Consider the following 14,424-nt stretch of genomic DNA (forward strand, 5'->3'; position numbering starts at 1 on the left):
AAGAGGGCAAGAAAAAGGAGGCACTGGTGGTTCTTGCCAGAACTTTGTATTTCAGCCTAGTTTAGAGGGGGTTGTCGGAAGTCTCATACATCAGTTTCATTTTCCCTGCTCCGTTTATTTCAATCTGGAATTCACTAGGAAGTTTTCTGAGAAACTGCCCTGAAAGAAATATAACAAAAACAGGAACACATCACTTTTGGTATCAAGATTATTGGAGGGTGGCTTGGTGCTATTCCAAGGAAACAGAGGCAGGTTCTTGTCTATTTGTATTGTTAGCCTATCCATTATTTTGCCTGTAGATTCCTAGGGCTCATAAAGTATTTCCATATCTTGAAATTCACACCTGGTCTTCTGAATGTTTAAGTTACACAATAAATCACTTAGCATGATGACCAGTTATCTGCTGTGTTTCTCATTAAAATGGAACGTATAAAACCAAAAGAAAAAACCTATAAAGCAAACTAAAAATTTCTTTAGGATCTCTTTCTTAAGTACTCCTTAAAATAAAACAAGGCTTCTAAGAGCCACTGACATACCTGTGGTTTTTCTTGATATGGAAAAGAGAATATACAGAAGTTAGGGAGCTGCTGTGCTCAGCTGGCAGAGACATGTTGGGGGCCCTTGGACCACACCCAAGGCCTTCAGTAGCCTTTGGGGGGTTACTGCATCAGGAAGGTCCCACTCCTGTTTTCAGCATGCAGGAGAGGCTGAGAGCAGCAGCACGGATGGTGATCCAGGGGTGCCATATGCTCTGCACTTTCTCAGGGCCATTGCTGAGCCTGCGTTCCCAAGTGAGGAATTAGTCACATCTATTGTTTCCAGTCCCTGACAAACCCACAGCACAGGAATGACTTACCTAAACCGAGTTCCTGATCCACTCACCCCAGCTGGCAGCCAGATGCCAGCTTTTTACCAGATGCTGTAGTACATGAAGAACACATACTGAACCTAAGAAGGCAGATTTGGAAAAGTACAAAACAGGAAAAATCAAGAACATATGTAATTGAACAATACAGTCCAAGTATATTAATAACATAAAAAATAGGTGAGTCAATCACCCAGTTTTCAGATTTTTTTATAGCACAAACAATAATTAAGTTCCCAATATCTACTATTTGAAGTGACTGAGAAATTACTAAACCCACTCAGATTTACACTGAACTCAGCTAGACTTTTGTCCAGTTCAAGGGTCTGTTCTTGAGAATTAGGATTTCAAGACTAATTCAAAGCATCTAGATTTTCTGAACTTCATATTGAAAAAAAAAGTATTTGGGACAGCAGTGTTGTGTTTGGTGATACACAGTCAGAGATTTGAAGAGCTACAGTCAGGTGAGGACCATTACAATGTTTTGACCGTCCTGTCATAAATCTCAGCTTATTACATTTCATCTGATTTTCGCTGTATTCAACCTAACAGCTTCCTTTTCACTCAATTGCACAGGATAGCTGGTATGTATGTGCTCATATGGAACTGTACAAGTGAATAATAAAGTTTATCACTGTAGTGAGAGTTAGGATTGGCAAAAAAGAGAACTCAACCTAATGATCTGAGGAAATATTTTCCAAGAGAGCAATTCACCTTAAACACTGTACAGCGATTCTTCCTAGAAATCAATGTTATAGATGAAAAATTCAGTTTTAATTTAAATCTGAGGCCTAGCTCAAAAAATTTATAGTATCAAGCTAGTTAGATACAGAAGTGAGTTTGTTTCCAAGGAGCCTGAACATTCACTAATAACATTCAAAAATAAAACTACCTTGTTTTTCCGGGCTTCTCTCAGTCTGTGGCTGTGAGGTATCATCTGGATATGTTTGATTTAGTCAGGAACAGCATGGTGGTTAGAAAAAGGGTAGAAGGAAGAGCCCAGTCAGACAGAGGGTAAGAAAATAATTTTGGCATTCATAGAAGTGCCATTTGTTCATCCTCTTTTGCTAGACTGAGCTTGTAGTACTCCTACCAGAAGGAGACAAGAATAACCCGGCAGCCCGGTCACTGCTAAGTCAGCCATTGCCCCACAAAGCTTCTGGAACTGAAATAAAAATGAGTCCTCAAACATTAATTGAATTTCCATTTCTGCAAGAACTCATCTGAACTGTGCAATTGTCCAAGACTTCTAGTCTGAGCTGATCCCTAAACTGAGCACTAACTGGAAGCACAACTTGCGTCACTCTCAAAAATAATGTTGAAGGAGGAACCTGTTTTACTTCAGCCCTTCAAGCAACTCTTTTCAGAGAATTTAATCCATTTCTCAGACTCTTCCTCTTCAAATATATCCCTGTATAGGCCTCTACTTCAGCATTAGTCCTATCTCATATCCTAACCCCAAAACAAAAATACAAACTGTTGATATAATTGTGTACCTGTCATCAGTAAACGCATGGATATTTCAAATTCTATTTTTCCCTTAACTCCTTGCTCCCCAGGCATATCTTTAAGATATAATTAAAGATCACAAGGCTTTAATATCAAGTGTCACTGTTGGCTCATAGTCTCTCACTGCTCCACAGACTTAAGTTAGGAATAGCTACCTGGAGTGGTCCAGATTCATTCCAAGCCAGAGAAGGAGACAGAAATTAAAGAATATGGACACACAGGGATTTACTGTTTTATTATTCTCTCGCCTTTTGTTTTCTTTCATTTTCTCTTACTTTCTTTCTTTCCTTTATGTAGAGCAATAGCTTAAATCTATAGCCCATGTGACTGAAACATAAACTTTACTCTAACCTAACTTGAACCCTGGCTCTTGAAAGTATCATCAGACCTATACCATACCATATCAAAGAAAGAACTCAACATAACAAAAAGCTCACCTTTGGCAGCCAGGAATTGCCCATATTCCTCAGCCTTTGCCCTCTTCCTTAACAAAGACTAATAGATAGATGATATAGGTTATATATATAGATAAAGATTAGATATAGATATAAAGATATAGATACAGATATAGATATAGATATAGATGATACAGATAAATATAGATATATATATGGATATAGATAGATTATATAGATAGATATAGATTATATAGATACAGATATATATATATACGTATATGTATATATAAAGACTAAATCTATGAATAGGCTTAAGGTTCAGAAAATAGAAGTTGATTACCTAAAGGTTATCTTTCCATAGATACAAAATGTTTAAGCCAGGAACAGATTTTTAGTTTGCATCTCCTAGAGCTATTCATTTTGGAGTTGAAGGCATTTTCTTTGAGGAAAGGCTGTTCTTAAATTAAAACTGTGGTTCTTGTTCAGTTAAAGGGGATGCACTTTTCTGCCACACAGCTGAGATTTCACTTCAAGGTTTAATTCAGAACTCTTGCCCCATGCCATCAGAAGAAGCAACAGGTAGGCTGGAGCCACCACCCATTCCCACAAGAGATCTCCAGCAATTATGTATTTACAGACCTCTGTTTCAGCACAGTCCCTAAACACATACTAGGGCTTAGCACTAGACTTTTCCAACCTTCCAGTTGCCAAAATATAGATTCATATAAAGAGGCACCTGTCCTTAGCTTAAAATGTAGTCTCCTCCTACCAAAAAAAGCCCAAAACAAAACAAAACAAAACCAAAAAGAACCCCCCACACAAAAAAAAAAAACCAACAAACAAAGAAACACAAATACTTTTGACTGTTTTACACAGTAACCCTAATCTTAACCCTATTCCTGGAGTAAACTACCAAAATTCAGCCACCAAGACCTGTGCCCTAACAAGGCCTGGTACTGGTCATGGCACCTAGGATTTAAGCTGATCACATTGCTCACAAAGTACTAAATCATAAATGTTTTATTCAAGTCATTCTGAACATGACGAAGAAAATACTTCATAGGAGTCCACACTTACAAATTCTCTTTGTTTTTGTTTTTTTTTCATTTGAAAAACTGTAAACTTATTGCTGTAATCCGTAAGTGTGTGTGCATGTGTGTATGGATGCGTGTGTCTTTGTGTGTATGAAAGCTGTTTTCTCTATCAGAGGTAGTTCCTATTTTCACCACTTCCCACTGAAAAGGCTATAAACTACAGAATTTTAAAATAAGGTGCAGGCAAAATAACACCTCTGCTTGAAACCAATTTCCTATCATCTGTGCATTTCTCACAGTTAGCAAGAAGTGCTACACACCTCACTCCAAATAACTGGCATTACACTCTTTCCAGCCTAAAAGTACTGTGAATTATTAGATGCAAATTTGCAGAAGTGTTTTGGTGCTGCATGCCAAGCAATTCCAGTTTCAGTGGTCTAGCATTTAAAGAAGAGAGCATGTGAAGGTTTTTGTTTATTGTGTTAAGGTTACAAGCTAATTAGTTGCTGAAAACTTTAAATCAAACATGGGAGACAAGGATCCTGTTCAGATGCTGTTCAAAGGATATACTGTAAATCCAGTTTATCACATGGCTATTGCCACATAAATTATGATAAATTTGTGTCTGTGTATAGACAAATATATGTGATTCATGGCAAAACCTTTTTTATTGCATGAATTTCTGTTCAATTGCTTTTTTTTCACTTGTTAATGAACATCAAAAGATTAAATTATTTTGTAGAGAGGCTCTAACAGAAGTTAGGCAAACTTTTTTGTTTTAATACAAAACATACGAACAATATATTGTTCAGTTCAGAGCCATGACCTGTTGTCCAGTCATTACATCCTCTTTCATACAACTTACAGCCATGTTTTTAAAATGTAGCAAGGCAAACATGGTTTATAGGATTTCTGCCTATATACTATGGCAGAAATCCAATATTCATCTGCTGTTCATATTGCCAGAAAATGAGATCATTAAGGTCAGAAAGAACAGCTGCTTTAATTATAACACCCCAATAGATCATATCAAAATTTTCATCATCTCACACAAATTCTAAGAACATACCCCAAGGATTCATTTCTATCATCCTGCTTTTTCTTGGGAAGGAGATTACATAAGTACACTCCAAAGCACTGGCTGCTTCAAGAAGCTGTGTAAAATAATTTTACCCCAAGCTTGATTATGCTATGGCAACTAATATTAATCTAACTTTTAAAGTCTTTATTCCTCTTTCTGTGGTGGCAGCAGTAGGGGAAGATATTTTTGAGAGCTGGGAAGCTGCCCTGCAGGCTTCACAGTGCTGCTGCCACCCATGCCCCCAGACTCCTGCTGAGGAGAGCTCAGTATCCACACCTACAGCTGGCAGAGCTGCTCTGCCTGAGGACCCCAAAGGTATCCCTTCTTTAAGGGAATGGCTGCTTTGTGTTTTAACAGATGCTATGCTTCTGGTAGCGGAGAGATTAGAGGGACCATTCAACATTGAATCAGTCATGGATCCTATTGATGTCAAGATTTCTGAAGCCATCATGAACATGCAAGAGAACAGCATGCAGGTGTCAGCAAAGGTACTGTGTCAGTCGTGCCTTCTCTGTTATTGAATGTCACAAGTGGGGGGAAAAACATCTCCACCATTTTTTCTGTCTAGACTTTAAGAAGAATTGTCCAGACCACCAGAAATTACTTTTGCTTGTTCAACAGTTCACCAGACTGGCTTTGAATTCCTTGTTAAACTAGTTAAACAAGCTTGAATTTTTCAAAATGAAGTGGAAGGGAGAAAGCTACCATTTATTAAACTTCAAAGTAATAGCTGTAAGAGATTTAAGGAAAATAGAGTATTCTGAAAGCCAGTGGTAATTCTGTAAGCATTGTCCTGCAGAGTATACTTGGTAACTTCCACTCGTGTCTCATCTGTGATTCTCCATATTAACTTCCAAACACATTTTGATTTATCTAGGTCAGACTGAGCACAATGTGTTTGAGGTGAATACACAAAATGTTCCATTTGACCTCCTTTAATAGCCACTCTAGGGAAATACTGCATTGGCTGGTCTCTGATTACCAGACCTCAGTTTGATAGAGTTTTGTCTGGATTCTGACACAAAGATAAACAGAGCTAATGATACCGGCTGCCTCCTTTCCATTTTTAATGTGTGTGTGTACACACAGGTCACTACCACCTCTGAACCCCCTGTTAATAAGATCCTTCAAATTCAGTAGCAGGTGCTGTTGAGCCAATAGTCAACAATTAATGGCTTTGACTTAATATTCATCCTTGCACTGTGGCTGAAATTCTAAAGTCAACAGTTCGCCAAGCTTTCTGCATTAGGAGCTTCTACCTCCCCTTTAACTCCCAGCAGACAGTCAGTCAGTCAGTCAGTCGCTGGCCAGACTGCCATCTAAGTCAGTGATTTTCCATTGCTTGGAAGGAAGCTGCTATAGCTGGGAAAAAAAAAAAAAAAAAGTGGGGACAAAAAGCAGGAGCCTGAGGTTTACATTCTTCCTGTCAACCCAAAATTAGATGCTTTTTATGGCCCCAATGCTGCAGGTTGCTAAGAGTTTCCTTCAATATGCCTTTTGCTTTCAACCTACATGAAGTTCCTCAGATTTTAAAAGCAGTCTACATCCTGCAGGATGAGACTTTATTCTGGCACCAGTCATCAAGGTGTTTAACAGCCAAATTCTCTCAAATATTTTGGGAATTAAAGGTCAGCTTCAGCAAACTCAGCTCTTACCTCAAAAAAGAAACAAAAAATATTTTCACTTAAAACTCACCCCAGGCCCAGGTGTATTTTGTTTTCCCTTTTACTTCTGACTTTTTCCTTTTTACTTTTGACTTTTTCCTTTTTACTGTTTTCACAGTTTTTCCAATTCACATTATTTTCCATTAGCTGGAAAGCTGCATCCCCTGCCAGAGTGCAGTGATGTTTTGGCATGAGCTCGTCTCACTATTTGTTCATAGCAGAGCAGACTGTTTCTCCTGTCCCTCACAAATATTTTATTTGCTCTAAAGATTAATAGCAATGCCATTTGCAATGCAATAGTTTTTCCTCTAAGAGAAACCTTAGATAATTTTTTTAAATCTTGTAGAACAGAAAAGAAATTATATCAGCAAAATTTATTTCATTATCTTTTCATAGATAACAGAGCTGTCTATCCTTGAGGGACCTTTGTATGTTCTCTGTAGACCATTATTCTTGTGAAATGTGATTTCCTTGATCTCCTAGGTTACAGCCATCTTTTTTCATGTAGCATGGAAATGCTTTACCCTTTTATAAAAAGGCAAAGGCTTTGGGTATAGTGCTGTCCTCTTCTATGCCAGGTCAGACTTGCAAAGATGATATACAAGCAGACTTTGATCCATCTTCTGTCATCTAATTTTTCCCCCTTATACCAATTGGCCACTTAGAGCTCCAGGGGAAATGATAGACACCTCACCAGATGTACTGGGGTGCATGGAATGCAACTGCAGACCTAATGTGAGAGAAAAGCCACTCTCGTCAAGTAATCTGAGATACCACTCAGAAAGCTTCAAGCAGGGTGTTGGAATTATGATCTTTTCTATTTTCTCATTCTTCAGACAATTTTGTACCTTTTATTCAACTGTACTTACTGGAAAATGTGGTGACTAGGAATCATAGCTATTTTTCCCCAAGCCAGTCAGTGCCTTTTTACAGTGGAAAAATGATGATGCACTAATAATGTTATGCCTGCAACACCCACATACACAAAGACTGTTTTTCACCACTAACATGTAGCCTTTTCTATCTAAAAACCTGGTTGAGTCTGGGAGAAGACTATGCTGTATTCGGTAGATATTTCTGCCATGTTATATAATGTTGTTTTTTCTTTTAAAAGGGGTGGAAAATATGAAAACAAAAGATTTCTTCCTCAAGGAGCTCTCACTTCATCCTCTTTGTAGGCAGAAGACCCATTTATTTAATCCAAAATCCAGCGCTCCTGTGTCATATAGTGATATAGAATTGCCCTATTCCAAAAGCCCAAAAAAACCCAATGACTTAACAATTAATCAGTGCAGAAAGTCAAGGCTTATTGCTTGAGTTCACTCCTTGTCTTTCATTTCCTTAGAAGACACAAACCCTCTGTCTTCCTCTTTTGATAGCTGCACGTCAATAGTGAGACAGAGAATTAAAGAGATACCACATGTACCTCTTCTATCTTTGTCCTGCTGACCGAGGACATTCAGACTCAGACACATTCCAGTGTCTCTCACTGCATAAAATGGAGCATCTCTGTTCCTAGGCCATTAACTTTGCTTGTTTGTGTGATGATTACAGTCAATTATTCCAGCCCAGTTCACATTAAACATGCGCTAGTATTATGTTAAAGTCCTCCAATTCATGCTGAGGCTGCAGTCTTTCTCTGTTTTCTTGGTATTTCTCAGCAGTTTATATTCAGCACTGGCTGTCCAGGAAGTCTGACCACAAACCTCTAGGCTTCCTGGCTGCTCACCTTGCCCACCTGTCATGTCCCTTAATGACAGCCACACAAGGTCCTTATTTTGCCTCAGGGAAAGTCCCATTCCTGACAGCTGTGACAACTGGAGATGCTTGTCAAAAAAGAGCAATGGTATATAGAAAGTCACACCCCAAGGCCCAAGGCCTTTCTCCTGGAAGGATCAATGTGCTCTGAATATGCCCAAACTTTCCCTTGTCCAAGAGAAGACAAGGACTGCTGATCATCAAAGCCAGTTTCCATAGATTCATCATCTAACACCTGCAGCCATTATTACAGAGCTCCTCCCACAAACCACAGCACAGAGAGTGCAAAACAATCAGCCTGGGCTGCCTGAGATGCCTCCCAAGACATCAGCACCTTTTAGGAATAGGCCTTGCAGGCTGGGTCTGCCCAGATTAGAGTAATGTTCCCTGAAGGTTGTCTCTGGCAGAAGTCAGGGTGCAGTAGATTTACCTTGGACTTCTGCTTATAATAGCTGAGACAGGATGTCCTCTTTATTGAAATCTCTTAGTAATTCTCCAGTGACACCTTTTTGGTATTTGAACAACATAGTGCCAAAATTCAGCGCTCAGCAACATGTTGATTATTTCTCAGGCAAAATTTTTACATTTTGTGCATTGCTTCCCAAGGTTCATCTCATATCCAAGACTTAGTCATAGCATAACATTTACCTTATTCTCATTGTCATTCTCATTCTCCCTGAGGTAATTCAGGTAGTCATATTCAGAGTCATAACATATAAATACTCATTTCAATCTTGGCCAAAACAAGCATGTTTTGAGAGCCTTCACAATCTTCCCACAAGGTTGTCAGTACCAACACCTTCAGTTCCTGCTTCAAGTCAAAAAGTAAATGCTACATCTGCTCCATTTTAAAAACATGAATGTTTACTAGTTGATACCTGCAGAGATTGCTCATTCACAAGTGGAGGAAAACTCAAAAACAGCACAAAAGGTGTTATAACATCCAATTTTTTTCACAATGGAGAAATTTCCTAATCTGATTGCATCAACATAATCATGTCTCCATTGCTGCTCAAAACACAACATATTGAACTATTTTCTGCAACAGTCTAGTCCTATAAAAGTATGTTAGACTGCTGGAAGAGTAATTTGGCTGCCATGACAATATTTTTCCACTTTCATATAGTCTATCCCATAACTGAGTTTCTCCTTAGTAAGTCTTAAATCTGCTTTTATCTGAGTTGATGGATGTGCCATTTTAACCTATAAATATATGTTCCTTCTCAGCAATTACTTCAGCTAAATGGATGAATGAGCTCCATGACATAGCAGACTACCTATGCATTATTTATAAGGAGGATATCTTCACAGAACTACATCCAAGGTTCTTCTTTAAATAGTCCACAAGTTTCATACTAAGAAAACCTCTTCATTTATCTGTGTTCTTTCCAGAGCTCTGTGCAGGAAAAATATAATGGCATTTCAGGTAAAAAAATCAATGCTATTCTCTTTGAAGAGTCAATGGAGCAGAATCATATAGAGACACTCAACTGGAAACACTGAGCACTACCACATGGCTAAATAACAGTATGACCTAAGGCTTCACAGAGAACAAAATTTGCCTTCTGCAAAAATTCAAAATTTCAAATTCTCCTGGGAAAAGGGTGCTTTTTTCTACAGTATCTACATCCTAGTCCTGAAGTAGATACTTCCATCTAGTCAGCTGAAGAGATGTAATTCTTCACTGGCTCTGTTGACTTGCTCTCACGGCTTGGTTCATATCCCCGACCATAGAGATTTGGTCCATTTGAGCTTTAACAGCAGTTCAGCAGAGAATGGTTTCGTGTTATAAAATCTTAACAGGTCTCTCAGATATCCCAGAACATCCCAAATGACTGTAGATGCTGATGAGAGAAAAACAAAAGGAAGCTTTTGATCTCCCCTATCTTAGATGTATAGCTTAAATGTAGACACATATATGATGACAAATAAAGTTAGCTTTCTTAATTTCAAATTGAATCTATTCTCTAAATTCAGATGAAATGGACTGCACCAATTTTTTAGAGTGGTTTATGCTACCAATTCACATCATGTGTAATGAAACACCTGAATATATTCCCAGAAATTGTTCAATACCTCTCAGCAGCATTGTAAAGAAAGTATTTCATGTGCTTCTTCTTAGGAAGCATTTGTTAATATTAGTTATAATCTTTACATTTTGTGTTCTGTCAATACCAGGATGCAAATTTTAAAATGTCTCTTTTGCACTCAAAATTCAGTTACTGAATATTGTATCTTTACTGCATTTCTGTTACGTCATTTAGAAAGCAAGATATTTCTTTTTCTGTCATGTAAATATTACTGTCTAGTTTCCATCTCTATTATTGTCTGACTGTATGTAAATTTGTTTGTATAAGACCACTTCTGAAATTATTTCTATGAAGATAAATGCCACAAAGTCTCTGATGGGTTCTTTTCAGTACATCATAAGAAAGATGTTATATAAATTATGTAGACTTGCAGTTGCACCACATGGCCATACAAGTAGCTTAACAATCACACACTGGGACTTTTAAGAAGACATTCCCTCACTTTCCTTTCTCCTGAGAATCTGGTTGTATGTTTTGTATAATTGTCACTTGCTTTGTAGGCAAATACCCAGTTGCTTAATTGAGTAAATGGGATTTTATAGATATATAAATAAACAATTATGTTTTCAGTGTTGAAAGGAACTTAACCAAACTTTTTTAAGTATAATTCATGCTCTTAATGTATAGATTTCACTCTTTAAATTGTCATACACAATAATGCACAAATCTTGAATATTAATCTTAGTTGAATTTTCTTCATAGAAGAAAAATAAGATTCTTTCCTGATGAAAGGTTTAGAGCTTTACAAGCTAAAATCTTTTTTCTTGGTTGATTAAATTAATTTACTGTCCAATAGCCCTCAGGACTAGGGAGACTTGAAACTCTTAAAACAAATATTCTCAAACCAGACCAAACAGTATTCCACTCATAAATTAAAAATCCCAATGGCCATACAACAGCTGACTTGCTGGACTTTAAGCCAAAGCAGACCTGATGACTGGACATATATATAGTATTAATCAGCTTCTTTCAGCAAACTTTGAGTCATTTGGGGCCTCTAAATTAACATCAGGAAACCGAACTGAGAGCCAATTTAATGTATCCTGATAGAAACAGAAGTTGCACCAAGGACTTGGGTCCCTCTTCCATGGGTGCAGTCCTTCAGGCCCAGCCTGCTCCATGTGGGTCCTTCACAGGCTCCCAAGTCCTGCCAGCAAACCGGCTCCAGGTGGGCTCCTCTCTGCACGGGTCTGCAGGGCCCTGCCCCAGCACAGGCCCCAGCATAGGCCTCCCATGGGGTCTCAGCCTCCTGCCAGGCACTCCCTGCCCTGGTGTGGGTATCCCCCATGGGCTGGGGTGGATCTCTGTGTCCCCAGGGCCCTCCATGGGCTGGGGGTGGATCTCTGTGTCCCCAGGGATCTCCATGGGCTGGGGGTGGATCTCTGTGTCCCCAGGGACCTCCATGGGCTGGGGGTGGATCTCTGTGTCCCCATGGACCTCCATGGGCTGCAGGGTCCCAGCTGCCTCACCATGGGCTGGCTGCACCAGGGGCTGCAGGGGAATCTCAGCTCTGGCACCTGCAGCACCTCCTGCCCCTCATCTGCACTGACCTTGGTGTCTGCAGGGCTGTTCCTCTCACGTGTTCTCATCCTGCTCTTCCCTGGCCACAATTATATCTGCACAATGCCTTTCTTTTCCTTCTTAACAATGTTATCACAGAGACTTTACTGTCATTTCTGACCAACCCAGCCTTGGCCTGCAGAGCTGTCCTGGAGCCGGCTGCCATTGGCTCTGTCAGACATGGGGGAAGCTGCTGGAGCTTCTCACAGAAACCACCCCTGGAGTCCCCTCACTACCAAAATCTGGCCACAGGAACCAACACAGCCACAGAAAAAGGAGTAATTTGGTCCTACAACCAAAACACAGCATTTGCACAGTTTTCACCCCCACAAAGCTCATTCAAACAGTCTGTGTATGGCATTTGAGTTTTGTACAACATACCGTAGGAGAAATTCTGGCATTCAATTCTTTTTCTTTTGAATGGAGGCAAAATGTTGAAACAGTCACAAAACCAGAAGGGTGACTCTAAAACTGAAAAAGTTGGTGTGAAGGCAAGCACTAGGATTCTACTTCATGAGAGCACTTGATAATTTTAAGTCAGTGGATTTTCTACCTTTTTTCAGATGTGCAGCTTGTGTGAAAATGCCTCTGGGAAATATGTTTGATATCCAGTAGCCTTCTGTGTCCTTTAGTACCTACCAGATACACAACATTGAAACTTTTTTCCAGATGGAAGTATATGAAAAATTTCATAACTGCGAACGTTATTTTCTATACCCAGAAAACAAACACACTAGCACAAAATAATTATCACTGTTGCCCACTCACTCTGCCTCACCCTTCTAGGGAGAGATTGGGAGGGAATAGGAAAGTTATCCAAGTTACAAAACTATTTTATCATTGACCTTTTCTCTAAGACTACAAATAAGATTGCAAGGTACAAAGAGCTGTAGGTGGGGATTATGGATGACCTGTGATTCTGGGTAAATACTGCGTTTTAACAAAACTGAAAAGAGTTACCAACTATGTCCTGCCGCAAAGGACAACCTTTTGTGTATTTTTCTTCCTGGAAAGACAGCAATTAAGATGCTTTCAGATGTTAATTTCTCATAATAATCACCTTCTTAAATTAATGGGGTTTTAAGGTCCCTATGTGTTTCCATACCTTCACCAAGTGATTAATAATGCTAAATTATTAACTTGAGTTTTAATACAGGCCAAGCACTCAATTCAATAGTATAAAAATGTCAATCAAATCTTGTTTTTAGTATACAAAAAAATAATTAAGAGGCTACAAAATACCAGCGTTCCTTTTTTTATGATTCTCATTTAGCTAACATATAACCAAGAATGTATTTTTTCAGGTTTTCCAAGGATGTGGCCAACCAAAACCAGCACCTGCCCTGAGATCTTCCCGTTCTGTCCCTGAAAACTTCAATACCCGATTTAGACCATATATCCCAGAGGAGAGACCTACAACTGCTGCTGGCACAAGCTTGGATAGGCTGGTAAGACAAAATATATTCCATTTTCAGATTAGTACAAAAGGTTTGGCTCTATAGTAGAAGGTGGTCATCTCTTGATTTAATAATTTTATAATCACTCTTTATAGCTTCTTTGCCAGCTGTTCCAGCATTCAGTAAAGCTTTTTTTCCTCCACTGGAAATGGTATAAAATTTCATTGTAGGAGAGCAGTATGGCTCAGTTTTTATGTATTACACTATTAGAAGAGAATAAATTCTTTCCTACAGGCCAGAAACCACATAAGCCTTTGCAGGTACTTTGCAGTATAAATTATGTATCAAAAGTGATCTACAACAATATTTTATATTTTTTTATCTTATAAAAAAGTTATGTATTAAGGCCATTTTTATCACCTAGTTCTTTAACTTACACCCTTCCAAAGGCACCTCAATTTGTTTCACTTCTTTACTTAATTGTAAAATTACCACTGCTTTATTTCAATCCATCTCAACGATTGACTTTAATCAGCTTAAACTTCAGTGATCGTTAATCTTGCTTTACTTATTCAATCATTTTGGGAAAACAATACTTCAACATAAAATTATTTTCTTTACTACCAATCATCAGATTCACATTTCAGACTTCAATGTTCCTGCTATTTATACGTCTATAGATTTATAGAGGGATAATTAGTACAGTTGTTAGTACCATCCCAGCACTCATCTGTAGGTAAAACCAATGAGCAAAACTGGAGAGCTTCTGATTTAACAAAGGCTGTATCACATGTCCTCAGCTAATTGCTGCACACTTGCAGAGCACTGGTCTGTCTTGCTAAAGAGAGTACCCAAATTTACCAATGCAGATGAGGACCCAGATATCTTCTTGATGCCATCATTCATCAAATTCATGGCTGTCACAGGGGTTTTTCACAGTGCCAAGTCCTTCCAATCACTTCTGTCTATGTTGTACTCTATGTACTCTATACTGTCAATTTTCATGGCAACCCAATAGGAAAATAACAAGGCATTTCCAGTCAAGACTTGGGACTATCCTGCAGAAAA

The 14,424-nt window shown here is 38.7% G+C and overlaps 1 protein-coding gene across 2 annotated transcripts in view; it reads left to right on the forward strand.

Annotated features, from left to right (window-relative positions):
* GPC6 (glypican 6) overlaps positions 1 to 14,424 on the forward strand; it is a 736,313-nt gene that overhangs the window by 659,887 nt on the left and 62,002 nt on the right. For both annotated transcript variants that reach the window (XM_074535617.1, XM_074535616.1), the window contains exons 5-6: positions 5,245 to 5,375; positions 13,264 to 13,407. In XM_074535617.1, coding sequence (XP_074391718.1) covers positions 5,245 to 5,375; positions 13,264 to 13,407 — 275 coding nt within the window. The remainder of the gene's footprint in view (positions 1 to 5,244; positions 5,376 to 13,263; positions 13,408 to 14,424) is intronic.

This window comes from Zonotrichia albicollis, chromosome 2 (assembly GCF_047830755.1).
Source record: "Zonotrichia albicollis isolate bZonAlb1 chromosome 2, bZonAlb1.hap1, whole genome shotgun sequence".
NCBI classification, from domain to species: domain Eukaryota; kingdom Metazoa; phylum Chordata; class Aves; order Passeriformes; family Passerellidae; genus Zonotrichia; species Zonotrichia albicollis.